The 15,368-nt window shown below is 37.7% G+C and overlaps 1 protein-coding gene across 1 annotated transcript in view; it reads right to left on the bottom strand.

Annotated features, from left to right (window-relative positions):
• LRP2 (LDL receptor related protein 2) overlaps positions 1-15,368 on the bottom strand; it is a 193,680-nt gene that overhangs the window by 148,474 nt on the left and 29,838 nt on the right. Inside the window, 3 exon segments of the mRNA XM_034642228.1 lie at positions 5,598-5,714; positions 11,573-11,695; positions 13,121-13,228. Of these exon segments, the coding sequence (XP_034498119.1) occupies positions 5,598-5,714; positions 11,573-11,695; positions 13,121-13,228 (348 nt within the window).

Raw genomic sequence — 15,368 nt, forward strand, 5'->3', positions numbered from 1 at the left:
GGTTTAGCAAAACGGAGGTCATTGGTGGTATTGACAGGAATGCTTTTAGGAGATTGGTGGGCAAGGGCTGTTTTCAGTGAGCTCAAGAAAGAAAAAGGAGAGGAAATGGAGGCAGGGATATTAAAGACAACTCCCTGTAACTTCATTATACAAGGGTCAAAGAAATTGGGCAACAGCTGAGAGGGGTCTTAGGGTCTTGGAATAAATATAAGGTGCTTGTATGATGGGAATCTAAACAAGAAATTTTTATTTCCCGAAGGTTTCGGGGCTCCGACTTCTATATGAGCTGTAAGAATGCTAAAAAGGTACATGTGGGACGTTATCTGATAGATAAGATGGGGTCAGTCTCTCTGCTTGTGCTTTCTCACCTGGAGTACAGAGAGGACAGCGGGAGCAAGGCTTACTGGGCAAAGTAAATGTGCAACTGAGTTTGAGGAAAAGCATGTTCTTCACAAGCCATCAAAGTCCACAGAATGACTCTTTATTCCTCTGTTTCCCTGGCTGGAGTTTCAGCAATTAGATATATAAAGGCAAATGTTTGAATTCTAAAGAACAGAAAGTCAATAGAAATAAAACTTCATGGACAAAGCAGCCCCAGTCGCAGGCAGACCAAATGCTGCTGATTACCAGCAAGAAAGCCTTCATTGTAGCAGGGATTTTATTTACCCTTTCTTTGGCATTCCTAAGTATCAAAAGAGAAGGACTGCAAACCAATGATAATTAGCTATAGTTTTACTTGCACCAAAATCACTCTAATATGGCACTTGATAAAAGCAAAATAATCTCTTTGCTTAACTGGGAAAAACTGTACTATTTTTGAGCAACTGAAAGTCACTGCAATATATTAACTGAATGACCTATAATTGCTGCATTGTTCTGATGTTTATCTTGGACTCTGCATGAGTGGTTTTTCCTTGATGCTAATCCCATTAGAAGTAAAATGGACTGCAGTTTTGAATCTCCTGTTCCTTGGTGGGAAAAAATTAATTGACAAGCTATTTAATAGTAGGTGCCATTTTATAGATGGCTGGACTGAAGAATAAAATTACTTGGAGAAAATTAACTTTTACTAAACTGTCTCACAGGTTTTTATAATATATATATGAATACACACACACACATACACATATACATATTTAGAAATAGTTCTCAAACAGGAGAATAATCAAAAATACCTTATGGATATAGGAACACAGCAGACACAAAGACCAAACATAATAAGAAGCTTTCATACAACACAAAATTTATCTGAAGGATAATCTTTTTAGTAGGATCTTACTATGCTTGCCCTCCTCACCATCTCACCCATTCTCTTCCCTCCCTCCCCCCTGCCTCCCTGAGAGAACTCTTACACACTCTTCTTTGTTCTGTAAAAGGAATGCCTGCAACAGATGCAAGGTGCTTTGCTGGAGCTCAATGTCTTGATCTTAGAAGCTTGAAAGGGTAGGGACCATAACCTAAAGGTCTGATCCAACAGGCAGGACTATGAAGCTTCCTGATCCTTTCAAATATTTGGGGAGAAGAATTCAGTCCTTCTTTGGAGCTTTTCCAACATAATTACTACATTTAAATGGTTTCTAGGTGCCTAATATATTTAGACCCCTTCCTGTAGACAACCTTATTTCTGAGAAATAGAAAAATGAAAGTCATGCTCATAGGCTGATCCTGCATTTGTCCACAAGTAATGATTCCCAAGCATCATGACTACAGAAACAATAGAATAAAGTGTCATGTCTTACAAAAATGATTTCTGGGCAAGACTTGCTTAATCCTTCATCATATTGTAACATTCCAATTTAAAACAATTAATAAACAGCTACTATATATCTGAAGGGACATTTAAAATAGCTAGTATCTTTATGACTAAATGGATCTTAGCAACAATCATCAGTGGCTGATAGTTAGACATTATATGCCTCCTAATGGAAATATATATCTTTATATTCAAAGTATTGTTGCCCCTCCACACGTACATGGACTGTAGGAAACTCAGGGCAAGAAGTTTGGTTTTTTCAACAAATACATTGCCAGGGGTAAAAAACAGAAATGGAAGACAAACTTACAAATCGAAAGACAGCAACTAACTCCAACATATAAATTTTATTTGGACTTTGATTTAAATGACACCGTAAAAAATAATAACAAGCCACTGGGGAAATTTTAAGAACTAATTATTTTAAAGAACAGTTGTTAACTTTTAGATATGGTCATGATTATTGTTATGTTATGCTAGGTTTTAGTCCTTATATTTTGGAGATAAATATTAAATCATTTAAAGATAAAATTACGTGATTTGTGAGAACTGCTTCAAAATAATGGAGAGAAGAATAAAGAGCTATAGGTAAGACAAAATTAGCTAAGAGTTGGTAATTGATATAACTTGAGTGATGAGTACGGAGGTGATCATATAATTCACCCTGCTTTTGATTTTGTTTAAAACCTTCCATAGCAAAAAGCTTTAAATAATAATTTTTAAATGATAAAATAGCTAAGTAACCGTCAGGCAAAAATACTCTAAACTCCCATTACTAAAGAAAAGTATTCCAAGAGCACGGGCATAGGCTTTAGACCTAGGTTAAAAGCCTGGCTCCTCCACACCTGATTCCTGACAATCTTTATAGTCTCTGTAAAGAGAAGATGTTCATCACACCCACCTTGTGGTATTCACATAAAAATTGCATAAAATACTGATTGGTGCTCCGTGAATGGCAGTTCCCTTTCCCATTTTCTGCAAGTGTTCCAAACAAAGAGGAAAAACAAAATGACGCCAATCTGTCTCTCTATATTAGCACTTTCTAAAGACTTTGATCCAGGCCATTCATTTCTTTTTTGTACGAATCTGGCTATGGCCAGGAGATCAAAGCACAAAGAAGTATGAAGATTCTTTTCTAAAATTTCCTGATTTGAGATTTTTTTATACTCCTCCATAAATAACACATGGTAATAAATAAACAAGGCAAAGAGAAATAGGAAAGAATACTTCATTATAAAACCCATTTACATGTGTCAGATCCATCTTAGGGCTATGAACCCTGCAGAATTCATGACTCGTACGATTCCAGGAGCAATTAACTATCATCTAAACCTCGCTCTCTTTCCTTAACAAATCCTTGTTTCACCTATTCCTTGTACTTAAAAAAACAAATAAAAACTTGATTAAAAATTCCTGCTCAGATATTTTATAAAGCTCACTCACTTTCTTTCCTCCATTCCTTTCTATAACAGCTGCATGCATGCTCATACCCTGCCAGCTTTTTTCCGGAAGGTCTATTGGCAAAGTCGTGAGGGAGTTGTACTGGTGACTTTAGATTTGGCTGCAGGGCGTTCACATGGAATAAATCCAAACAATCTGTCTGTTTCAGCTGCCTTTTATTTTCCCTAAAGTAGCATTTCCTTCATTCCCATTGCATTTCCAATAAAGCACTCATTTTTGTCCACTTGTAAATTAGGGATAAAGACACAGACTGTTGGCTGGTGGCACAGCCTCTGGTTCTCTCTTAAACTTGCACAAGGTAGAACTTTCTCTTTCTGTAAATAAAGTCCTTCATGAAAAGCGATCACCAGACTTGGAGCCAGAAGATGGATTTAGCCCTAGCACTGCCACACACTGTACAACCTTGAACAAGCCATTCTACTCTTTGCAGTCCCAGTTTCTTTATTTATGAGCGTATACTAACACCTGCCCTATTGTCCTCATTGAGGAACTTAATTAAGAATAACAACAGGAATTTATGTAATACTTAGCAGTTTACAAAATACTATAAAATATATGATCCATCACTATTGTTAATCAAAAATATTTTCTTCACTTGCCACAATGAAAAACCTATTATTTGCTTCCCAAAGCACTGAGAGTCCTTGACTCATGAACTTGCTATTTTGTGACATCCAGACAGACACTACCATCTCTATAATTGTCAATACTAAGTCTAAATTTTCAAAGTGAAAAGGGACCCAATTAGAGGTAACATAATCCCTTTCCAAGAGAACATTTAAGTTGGAAATTATACCACAACACAACTGGACCAGCAATTCTGCTAGAGATACAAAGAAAAACAGCACAGCATCCTCTCGAAAAATAGACCCAAGGAAAGAAAGCACTAAAGGAGAAGAAGTGTTTTTTAAAATGCATCGTGTGTTGGGGCACCTGGGTGGCTCAGTCAGTTAAGGGTCTGCCTCTGACTCAGGTCACAATCGAGCTCCCTGCTCAGCAGGGAGTCTGCTTCCCCCTCTCCCTCTGCCCCTCCGCNTTTAAAAAAACAAAATAAAATGCACTTTGTAATAATAATGTGGATGCAACATGAATATGGACCTGTTTGGACCCAGATCTTTCCTTTTCACATATAGTAGTATTTCTTCCATGAAGAATACAGTTTGAACAATATAGTGAAATGGGAATGATTTCTCATAACCAGTTTATGTTAGCTCCCACCCAAGGCATATGCACCTTATTGGGAAATGTACCAAAATATACAGAAGATGGTCCTCTCAACAAGAAACATAAAATACATCATTTGGACCAAAGGAAGAAATTCAGGAACAGTCCAGAACACTAAATTAATCAAAATGATCAAACAATAGAGGAGGTGTCCCATAAGAACGGACTAAAACTTAAATCTCAGTTGGAGACATAATAACTAAGAAGTTTATGATCAAGTTTTCTAAGGTACACAAAATCTACCCACTGATTATTGGAATAATGGAATATTAAAACAACTCCCTAAAGTTTGAAGCATAAATTTAAGAGCAAAGGAAAGAAACTAACCTTACTCAGCTCATAGTAAACTTATGAAATGAAGCCTATCAAAAGAAATTCAGGAAAAAATGCATAAGAACTCAAGGAAGTTCTGGATAAACGCATGAATGATATGTTCACAAGGGCTTTTAAGCAAAACTGGGTATGTCTGAAGCTAAAGACACAGTTAGATGGACCACAGGACTGACACAGTAGAATAATTCCTATATTCTTTTAATCTAACAATTCCACATAAACCTCGAGAGAGAGATTACTCCCTGCTTATTTGTAAGATGTACATGATGCACCATGATTGCACTCTCTTACTTTGGTTATGGTAATATCTCAACACTATACATAGAATACTGTGATTTCTATGCCTTATCTTGTGGTGATCAATTACAAACTGATATAACAGGCTGCCACTGGAAAAAGCCATTTTCAAAATATAACTCTTTTCCAAACTGGAAAACACTGAGTCCATAAGAGCAGAAAAATTAATGGAACATTTGACCCAGAAATTTACCATAGTAATTTAATAAAACCCAAAATTAACCAAACTGGAATTTGTATTCAATGTATTCAATGAACTTTCAGGATTCTATATTAATGTTAAAAGTCCCTTACTTCAAAAAATATACAAATTTGATGTGCTAAGGCAGGACACACTTAGAATGTCTTGCTAAAAATAGTCTCGTATCAGAGTATCACCTCTAATCCACACAAGAATCTGCCAAGAGATTTCAATAACAAGAGGCATATTGTAAGCATTTCTGTCCATCAACAAATCTAACAAATTGATTAAAATGCCAAAGGGACAAAGGTGAAAGCAAATACAGTGCAAAGACTGAAAGGGACTCACGGCAGTCTTTCTCGTCAGTTCCATCTAAGCAGTCTCTGACGTGGTCGCACCTGTATTCATTTGGGATACATTCACCACTGGAGCATGTAATTTGATGGCTTGAGCATGTTCTCCCAGCTGTGAAGGGGAAAAGAGATTACTTTATAATTACTGCCAAAGACAGACCAATCCATTGACATTTACCAAAGATGAGTGAGGAAATTTGAAAGCAAATGCAAAAGAGTATATTGAACATAAAGTTCATAGGCTCAGAAAGCAGGTTACCCAGCTACACCAAGGTAGACAGCTCAAAATGCAAAAGCAAAGGTATTATCATCAGGATACTATCAAAATGCTCACAGAACTGGAGCGCCCGGGTGTCTCAGTCAATCAAGCATCTAACTCTTGATTTCGGCTTAAGTCATGAACAGAGACTCCTGAGACTGTCTCGAAGCAGGGGCTCCACACTTAGTGGAGAGTCTGCTTCTCTCTGGCCCCCACCCCCCCAACTCCCGCTCACCCATGCATGCATGTGCTCTCTCTCTCTCTCCCTCTTGCTCTCTCCAAAATAAATAAATAAAACCTTCAAAAAATCTTTTAAAAATGCTCACAGAATCACATCAACACTCAAGCATGTTAGTGTAGACAATTATATTATCGACATGTGTTGAGAATACAATATAGATTGAAACCTATATGGTAAAAGGGATGAATGAAATAAGAATTTTGCAGATACAGGCATTGGCCAGGGATCAATAAGTTTCCCCCTCAATGAAATACTTGTTTAAACAAGAAGGATGTATGCAAAAGGGTTACAACAGTGGTTGTTTCTGAGTGATAAAAATATGGGTATGATTTTTTTCTTTAGAGTTTTCTCTATTATATGACTTTCTACATTGAATGTGTTATCAGTTGTATAAACAAACTAAACTAGCTTGTTTTTCCCCTATGTTGATTACAGTAGGTAAAAGCAAGGCATCAGTAGTTTATCAAATTTGCCTCGGGATAAAACCCACCAAATCTAAGGAATTGATGCCGCAAGCATCATGTGAATGCCCTTCTGTAAGCCTGGGGCAGGAATTATCATGGGATTTTTCAACTGTCCACATAGAAAGAGAAACATTTGGGGAATGGGGAAAATGTGATCCACTGAGAAAAATTTATAATCATCAAATGGAAGGAAAAAAATTTTCCCCTGAATTTTTACAGAGTTCCCTGTACTTGTATATAGTAAAGATTCTTAGGTTCAGCAAAATTTGGTTTTCTGATGAAATTACCTATCTATTAAGGGGTGTGCCATCATCTAAACTTAAAAACCTTTCTAAAAGACAAGTGGATAATCAATCATAGCTTTAGAGTTGACACTTGAAGATTCAAACATATAAAGGTTACCATGTGATAAGTAAGACATTAAAAACTATCCATAATTACCACCTCTTCCATGTTTAACTGATTATACCTTTCATGTCATCTTGTTCCTTCTTTCCGTTTAATAAAATGATTTCATTATGAATGTGTTATGTAATTCTTGAATAGCAAACACGACTTTTCCAGTCAGTCAATTTCTGACACTTTGACAGTATGATTTCATATTTTCTCCCAGTACCTTATAATTGTAAAATTAGAATAGAACAACTTTTCTAGAAGTCATTTAAATGTCTGAATTCTGCCCAAAGCAGACACAATTTTATCTAAGTAAGGCTAAGATTAATACTTCTTCATTAAATTCCCCTATAATTTACTTAAGTATATATTGCTAATTTCCACATAAAATTAAAGAACTTTTTTTATTCCCAAGAAAGGTAAGCCATGAGTATTTTCAAGCAAAATATGAAGAAAAACTAAATCAAGAGCCAATATTATTTTAAGTATCTTGGCTTTCTTCTTAAACTGAAGCCCAAAGCAATTCTATATTTATGTGCTTAAGATTTCAAAGGGGTTTATGAGGGAGCAATTAAAAGCTCATTCAAACATACAGAAATGATAAATTAAAATTATATGGATTCATCAACCAGTCTGATGCTAGGATAAACTTATTCACTCATTACATAAACATCTACGGAAGGCCTATTACATGCCACAAAGTACACCAACAATGGGAATACAATAAATTAAGCACAGTCCCTACCCTCAAGGAGCTCATAGTTTTCTAGGACATATTTCAAGAATTAATTAGAAAGCAATGATGAAAGTGAAGTATGGGCACCCAAGGAATTAACTATAGAAGGATCAGGGAGGAGTGCCTAATTCATTCTGAGATAAGAGCTTCCTTTGAGAGGTAACACCTCACCTGGGTCTTAGAGAAGTGGCTAGGTTAATCCAGTCAAAAGGAAAGGAGGACTGTCTAGCAACAAGCATTCAGGCAGCATTGCACAGAGGTCAAAGAGGGACACAGCATGATAAGCCCAAGGCAGCTATAAGCACTGATGTGACCCCACGTGGAAATTTCAAGGCATGAACAGCCAAGTGATAGACATGGAAAAATAAGCACCAGCCGTATCTTAGAAGCCACTGTAAACCATGTTAAGGAGTTGGAGCTTTCTTCTTGGGGTGATACACACCAAAGGATGCTCGCAGTAATGATGTAAATGGGAAAGGGGTTGAACTTTAGAGGTGTTAGGCCAGGGCTGGTGACTAAATATGGGCAGAAGAATCAAGAAAAATTCCAAATTTCTAGCTCGAGTGCCTAAGGGATTGTGATATCTTTTCCATGCTAACTGATTACATCTTCAATGTCACTGATAGCCATCTTTATATTTCCTCTAACAAAATGCCTTCATTATGAAATATGTTTAATAAAATTCTAGATTAACAAGGAAAATGGCCTCAATCTGCCTATTTCTAATAGTTTGAGCCTGATGTTATATTTTCTGCTAGTACCTTATAGTGAGTTAATTTTATTTCTATGAAAAGTAATTCACGTAGACCAGCAAATATAGAAGGAAAAACCTGGCCAGGGGAGAAGATTATTAACTACACTTGGGACACCTTGAATTTGAAGCATCCTGGAGATCTCCAACAGGCAGCTGAATATACAAGACTGAAGTGTGGGCAAGAAATCTGGGTCATAAGCATAGATTTGGGTACCATCAGCCTATCCAGGGTTACTGAAATCGTAAGACTGGTTGAAATTATTCTGGAAAAGTGTAGAGTAAGAGGAATTGCTAAGTGCAGGGTTCTGAGCAACAGCCATACTCCAGGCTGGGCAGAAGAGGAAAATAAAATGGAATGATCAAAGCAGTTCAGAAAAGAACCATAAGTGAGGAGTCACGGTAGCCGAGGTAGTAGTGTCAAAAGGAGAGAGCGATTGCCGAAGTCAAGTGCAATTGAAAAGTCCATCCAATGATGAGAAAGGAAAAGCGTCCACTGTACTTGACAATCAGGGGTTCTCTGGTGACCTTAGTGAATATAGTGGTGGCATATTCTGTAGCTAAAGGATGCCTAATAATGAATTTTATGTCATTAAAAATGCAAGAATTAGAGACGCCTGGGTGGCTCAGTCAGTTAAGCGTCTGCCTTCAGCTCAGGTCGTGATCCCAGGGTTCTGGAACCGAGCCCCTCGATGGGCTCTCTGCTAGGCAGGGGGTCAGCTTCTCCTTATCCCTCTACCCCTTCCCATGCTCGTTCTCATTCTCTCTCTCTCTTTCTCAAATAATCTTTTTTTTTTAATACAAGATTTACCTTATGAAATCCAGTCATTTAAAATGGTATGTAACATTGCTTATGAATTACTGCTATAAAGTTTTCTCTAGTCTGTTTTCCCAACCAGTTGTCCTTAGGAGTTTGCATCCCCTCTGTAAAGTATTATTATTAGCAAGGGGTCATCCACAATCTAGCACCATCCTGTTGCCACTGAGTACTCACTATCTACAGATCATCCCTTTTTTCTCCTACTCCTTTTTTTTAATCTCCTAGGACTTTTGAGGGGCTAGCCAGGAAATAGTATTGGCCAGATAAATTTCCTACAAAGGTTTTTTTCCTGGGCCCTATTATGCCTGACAATTTTAATTCCACCTTTCAGTATTTCTGAGCTACCATTCCCCAGCTCCCTCTTTCAGACGTGGCCATCCCCTTTTGCCATTCCACCTCACATCCTGACACATAACTGGACCTCACCTGGACATGCCATGCTCCTGGTTGGTCTTGATTAGCTCCTGTCCATGCCTTCCTCGGGATTGTCATCTGTCACCACCACCACCCTCCATAGCCCTACACAGTTTGCTAGTTTCTCCTTAATCACTTTGTCCCAAATATCACCATCCCTTTGCTGGAAGACCCCATGACCAACACTGACAAGCACTCACAGGCTGTTTAATTATACAGTCTTTATTTTAGGTTTAAACCAAAGTCGAACTCATGGGTATTTTGAGAATTTCTATTCTCTTCCTCAAAGGACCCTTGGCCTGACTGAAAAGAGTTCACACTCAATGCTGGACTCAAAAGTCCTGGGCTAAATTCCAAGCTTTTATAAATGTATCCAGGACCTACCGGAGGCCATGAAATCTCCACTGCTAGTCATATAATGACTAAACAAGTTCTGACATGAAGTAGTCATCAAAAACATCCGTTTCTTCTTTGATCTTTGTGGGCAATGACTGTAAAAATGCCAACAGGATCTTGGCTGACATCTTAAAAATCAACACAAAGTAATGACAGATGTCCATGATTTGTGGGATGTGCATTTAACGGAACAGAATGTGCAGGAGGCTCAAAGGTGAATGCCACACAACGATCAGAGCTAGACTCTTTCACAGGACAACTGCGGTCAAGAGCCTGTGGTGGTTCCTTACAGTCTGGTATCTTCTCTCCAATTTCCATCTCAGTCCAACCTAGACTTCTAAAAGGTCTTTGGTTTTTTATTTGGGGGTTTTCTTTTTTGTTGCGGGGGAGCATCATTACACACACACACACACACACACACACACACACACACACACACAGGGAAAGGGTATTATGTTCTCTCTTCTAGATGTTGAAATTAGAATTACAGGGATGTGAAATCCAGGACTTCTACAGCCTTCAGGCAATCACAAAAAGCCAGCAGGCTGAAGACGGCAGAGCAGAAAACTGGGAGAGAAAAGTAGCTGATGTTATTGAACTGGGAATGAATCAACCCTGGGACAACACTACATTTAGGCTTCTTATTGTGTAAGATAATAAATTCCCCCCTTTGCTTAACTTTTTTGAGTTGTGTTTTGCATTCTTTGCAGCCAAAAACATCCTCATTGATACAGGAATAATCTTAAATTATATAAATATCCTTAACAGAGAAGGCAAAAGAATGATATACATAGCATATTTCTCACATGCTGCCATCTTGTATTTCCCCAAGATGACTCTCTCATCCAAGTTATTTAAGCCCATTTCAAACTCTTTTCCAGTTTGAGCCCAAAGAAATTAGAAGTTAAGGGTTTCTTCAAGTTTACTGTCCTGAACCCTGTCAGTGTCCAGGAATGCAGTGGCTGCCAAGGTCCTCCGGATTGCTACCATCTTCCTTCTTGTTGCAGCTCATTCTAGGCAGGCTGTACCAGCAGTCACTGAAGCCACAACCACCACTGCCTCCAACAGACCTAGCTACTAGCTCCACTTCCACTTAATCAAAAAGAAGACAGTTTAATCCTGAGGCAGGAGGGATCGAAGGTTTCAATGCAGAGTGCACTGCAGGAGCAAAAGGACCCATCCTGCTGCCAACCACGCAAATGAAGATCCCACCTAGAGATACCAATAAATGTTTTGTTTCTTTATTGAGTGTAACACAATCTTAATGAAATACTGGGAACCCATCCTATTTCCAAAGAGTTGGGGTATACTTATAATTCTTCAGCACATTCAGACTCTCCATATTATCTAGCCCTAAGTGCAACTGTGGCATAGGATCCCCTGTCATTGAAGCTCCAACTCAGCATTTATAAATCATCTCGCTGTTATTGCATTTCTAACAGGTCAGATTTTACGTGTCCAGGAGGCCAAAACAAAATCCCTCTATAAACACTTACCACAATGCCGATGTTCATCTGAGCCATCCTCACAGTCCAGGTCGCCGTCACACTCCCAGAAGTTAGGGATGCAGAGACCTTCACCCTGACACAGGAATTGGTCTGACTTGCAAGAAGGGGAAGCTAAAACAAACCAGGAAAGGACTCATTATGTCAAACATCCACCCTACTCTACCAACAAGCAATGCTTACTTCAAAAGAATCTATGTCAACTTCTGCTTAATATATTTGATGGCAAACAATAAACAATCCCATCCAAGAGTCTGTGGACTCTAATCAGCATTCAGTGCCACATAATCTCACCAATGGCCTCACAACAAACCGATGATCCAAAGCAATACAAAAACACATAATAAAATAAAGTAAAAAATAAAAATGAAAATAAAATAAAAATAAAATAGCCAAAACACATCCATACAAAGCCATGACAAAAAAATACTAAATTTTAAATTTAAATAAAAATTAACCATGAATAATTGTTAAATTATTTGAAATGTTTTGTAATAACTAATAGCAAAGCATCATGATGATAAAAAAAAAACATGAGATGAATCGAATAATTACTATTTCTGCAATTTTCTTGCCTTATGATCTTTGGCAGGTTCCCTGAGCTTCCATGTATGCACCATAAAATGGGAACTATATTTACCTCAAAGTTTGCTATAAAAAAATCAGTTATATAACGTATGTGCAAGTGCAGTATAATGTTAGTTGCTATCTCTATTGTCATTGGTACCATTCCTATTATCATTGCTATGGAACATTGTTATACCAACAACTAACTAACCACTTATTTCTCTATCCCAGAATACAAATTTCTTGCTTTTCTGGTCCTAGTGTTTAACCTAAAATGAACTTGGGAAGATCAGAGGAAGTGAACAGATAGCACATGACTATGTCTCTACAAACAGAGCTATTCCCTTGCTCAAAATGTGATTCACACACAGCCTGGCAGCAGTAACATCAAGTGGGAGCTTGTAGAAATGCAGAATCTCAGGTCCTACTCCAAACGTGGATGCAAACTTGCACTTTAACAAGCTCCCCAGGTGTTCTATTTGTGCATGACAGAGAGCAACCCTCAGTCTGTTTCCTAAGGTTAAGAGAACTATAATTTTTTTAAACACAAAACCACACCAGCCTCTTCTGTTATCTTTTTGTGTCATTCGCCTAAGTTACACTATGTCCTTTATACAAAAACAGACTCCTCCTTGAATTACAAATCACAATTGTTGCACAAAATTTCCAGAGTGAATAATCTGAAATAGGCTTATAGGCTTCAGAAAACTACTCACAAATTTGTTTCCATATCGAGGTCATGGGCTAACAGTAAGACAGAAACTAATGTGAACTGAAACCCTTCCTTAAAAGGGACTAATAGAATGATTAATGCCATCAGTTCTCTTCAACCACAGAGATCTCAAAAGACTTGAGCCCAGTCCCAAATCTATCACTAAAAGCACAACTTTTTGTCTTTGGTACAGCTGGATTCACCAGGAGGCACTGTGTTACTCAACAAAACAGAGCTTAGCCCAGCCCCTCCTCACTTACGGCAGCCAAATTCATCCGAATCATCCAAGCAGTCTCTGGTCCCATCACATCTCCAGGATGCAGAGATACACTGACCATCTTCACAGCGGAAATGCTCACTTCCACATTCTGCAATTGCACAAGCAAAAAAAAACCAGTTGAAAAACCTACCTACACAGATATTTAACCAAAGAAATACAAATGTTTTATAAAAATGAAAAATTATGCAATGAATTAGTAATCAAAGGAATGTGAATTATTTACAAAATTAGGAAAACATTATTATAATGATTATTATTATATTATCCATTTCAGGATCTGCAGGAAGAGGTCATTTCTGTACACAGCTGACTAGCATGTACCTTGATGTAACCAATCTAGAAAGAAATTTGACAGCATGTATCTTGCTTTTTAAAAGTGCTTATTCTTAGTTCTTTTATTTTTAAAGATTTTACTTATTTACTTATCAGAGAGAGAGAGAGAGAGAGCACAAAAGGGGAGCGGCAGAGGCAAAGGGAGAAGCAGCCTCCCCGTTGAGCAAGGAGCCGGGTGCGGGACTCGATCCCAGGACCCTGGGATCATGGTCTGAGCCAAAGGCAGATGCTTAATCAGCTAAGCCACCCAGACATCCCTTAGTTCTTTTATCTTTAGGTGTTTTTCTCCCCCTAAGGAACTAATCAGAGAATTAGACAAAGATTTATGTATGGAGATTTTAATCACAACATCGCAACATTCTAGATGTTCAATAATAAGAAAAGGATAAAATTTTCTTGTATCTTTATTACATATTAAGAAGTCATTAAAATGGTTATGTAGAACTTTTAAGGGAGTTAGATAAATATTTATAATATGTAACAAAGATGAGAATATATAATTTTACCTATAACAGAGTTACATATGGAGAAAAAAGTGTAGAAAAAGACCACAATGCTAATGGTGGTTATCTCTGATTAACATCATGAGTAATTCTCATTTGCCTGACTATGCTTTTTTATTATTTTCAGTTCCCTGCCCTTCATTTTTTTAAGTGCCCTTTTATTACTAAATCATATATAGCAATCTGTGGTTCTTCATTCTTAGAGTCAGACCAATATTTGGCTTTTTGTTTAACTACTCTGTAAGATGCCAGATCTGTCAGCTCATCTTTGCAAGCAAACAAACAAATTTTTAAGCCAAAAAAACAAACTAGAGAAAAATCTCTGCACCCAACCAGAGTGCACAAATCTGGCCCCCAAAGTTACTACATTCCCAAGTAGCAGTGATATCTCCTAGCGATACCAGAAAGAGAACATAACTTTAATAAGTTTATTTCATTCAACCAATATACCCAGCACTTTTCCCAAGTCTCCCCAGGGGACTGATTTGGCAGTTGGAAATCCTGAGGTTCCCCAAATATCTGACCAGTGACTTCCCCATGTATTATGCGCCAAGTAGGAAATTTTTTAAAAGAGAGCAGCCAACATCAGCCCAACTTGGAGAAGACTCAAAATTATTCTTTCACAAGCCCAAGGTGGTAGAGGAGTAATTTGGGGGGTTGGAAGAATACAATTATTTTCCCCATGTATTTGAGCAATCATGCTAAATTACCTATTTCAGGTTTTGGCTAATTAACCCGAAATTAGGTAAATATACAGATCAATTACCTACTCCTAAAATAAATAAACAATGTGCTATCCTGACTTGTGTAAATGCAGGCATATCAACAGCATGACATAAACATAGTTAAGTGATCTATTCCTAGGGGATATAGGCTACTTTGTTCATGGAATGTTCAAATCTGATTGTCTGGTAGTGACATCCTGATTTATAATGTATGCTGCAAATGGTCAGAAACTTCCCTTGGCTAAATGGTGGTACCGAGTGGTACAGGAATACGTACACCCAAATACCTTCTATAGACTAATGCACGATGGTGGTTGGTGGTGCAGGTCTGGGGTTGGTGGTGCAGGTCTCTTATCAACTACCTTTAAAACACAACAACCTCCCTTGCAAAAATGCCCCTAAGGAATGTACAAATTCACTCTGGAATCCCAGAACTTCTCATTGGATTTTGTTCTACAAAGCAATATTTCCATGGGAGATTAGGGGCTTTGGAGGTTTAGCTATTAACACAACATATATTAAATCACCTTTATCAATTAGGTCTATTGTTAGTAATCCAACAGAATACATTTGTAAGTTCAGCACATTTATCTCCCTTAGTATCTAATAATTTCTGGTTGAAAAACTATAACAATCTAAAGGTCAGTCTACTTACAAAGAGTTTAAT

This window comes from Ailuropoda melanoleuca, chromosome 2, assembly GCF_002007445.2.
Source record: "Ailuropoda melanoleuca isolate Jingjing chromosome 2, ASM200744v2, whole genome shotgun sequence".
NCBI lineage: Eukaryota > Metazoa > Chordata > Mammalia > Carnivora > Ursidae > Ailuropoda > Ailuropoda melanoleuca.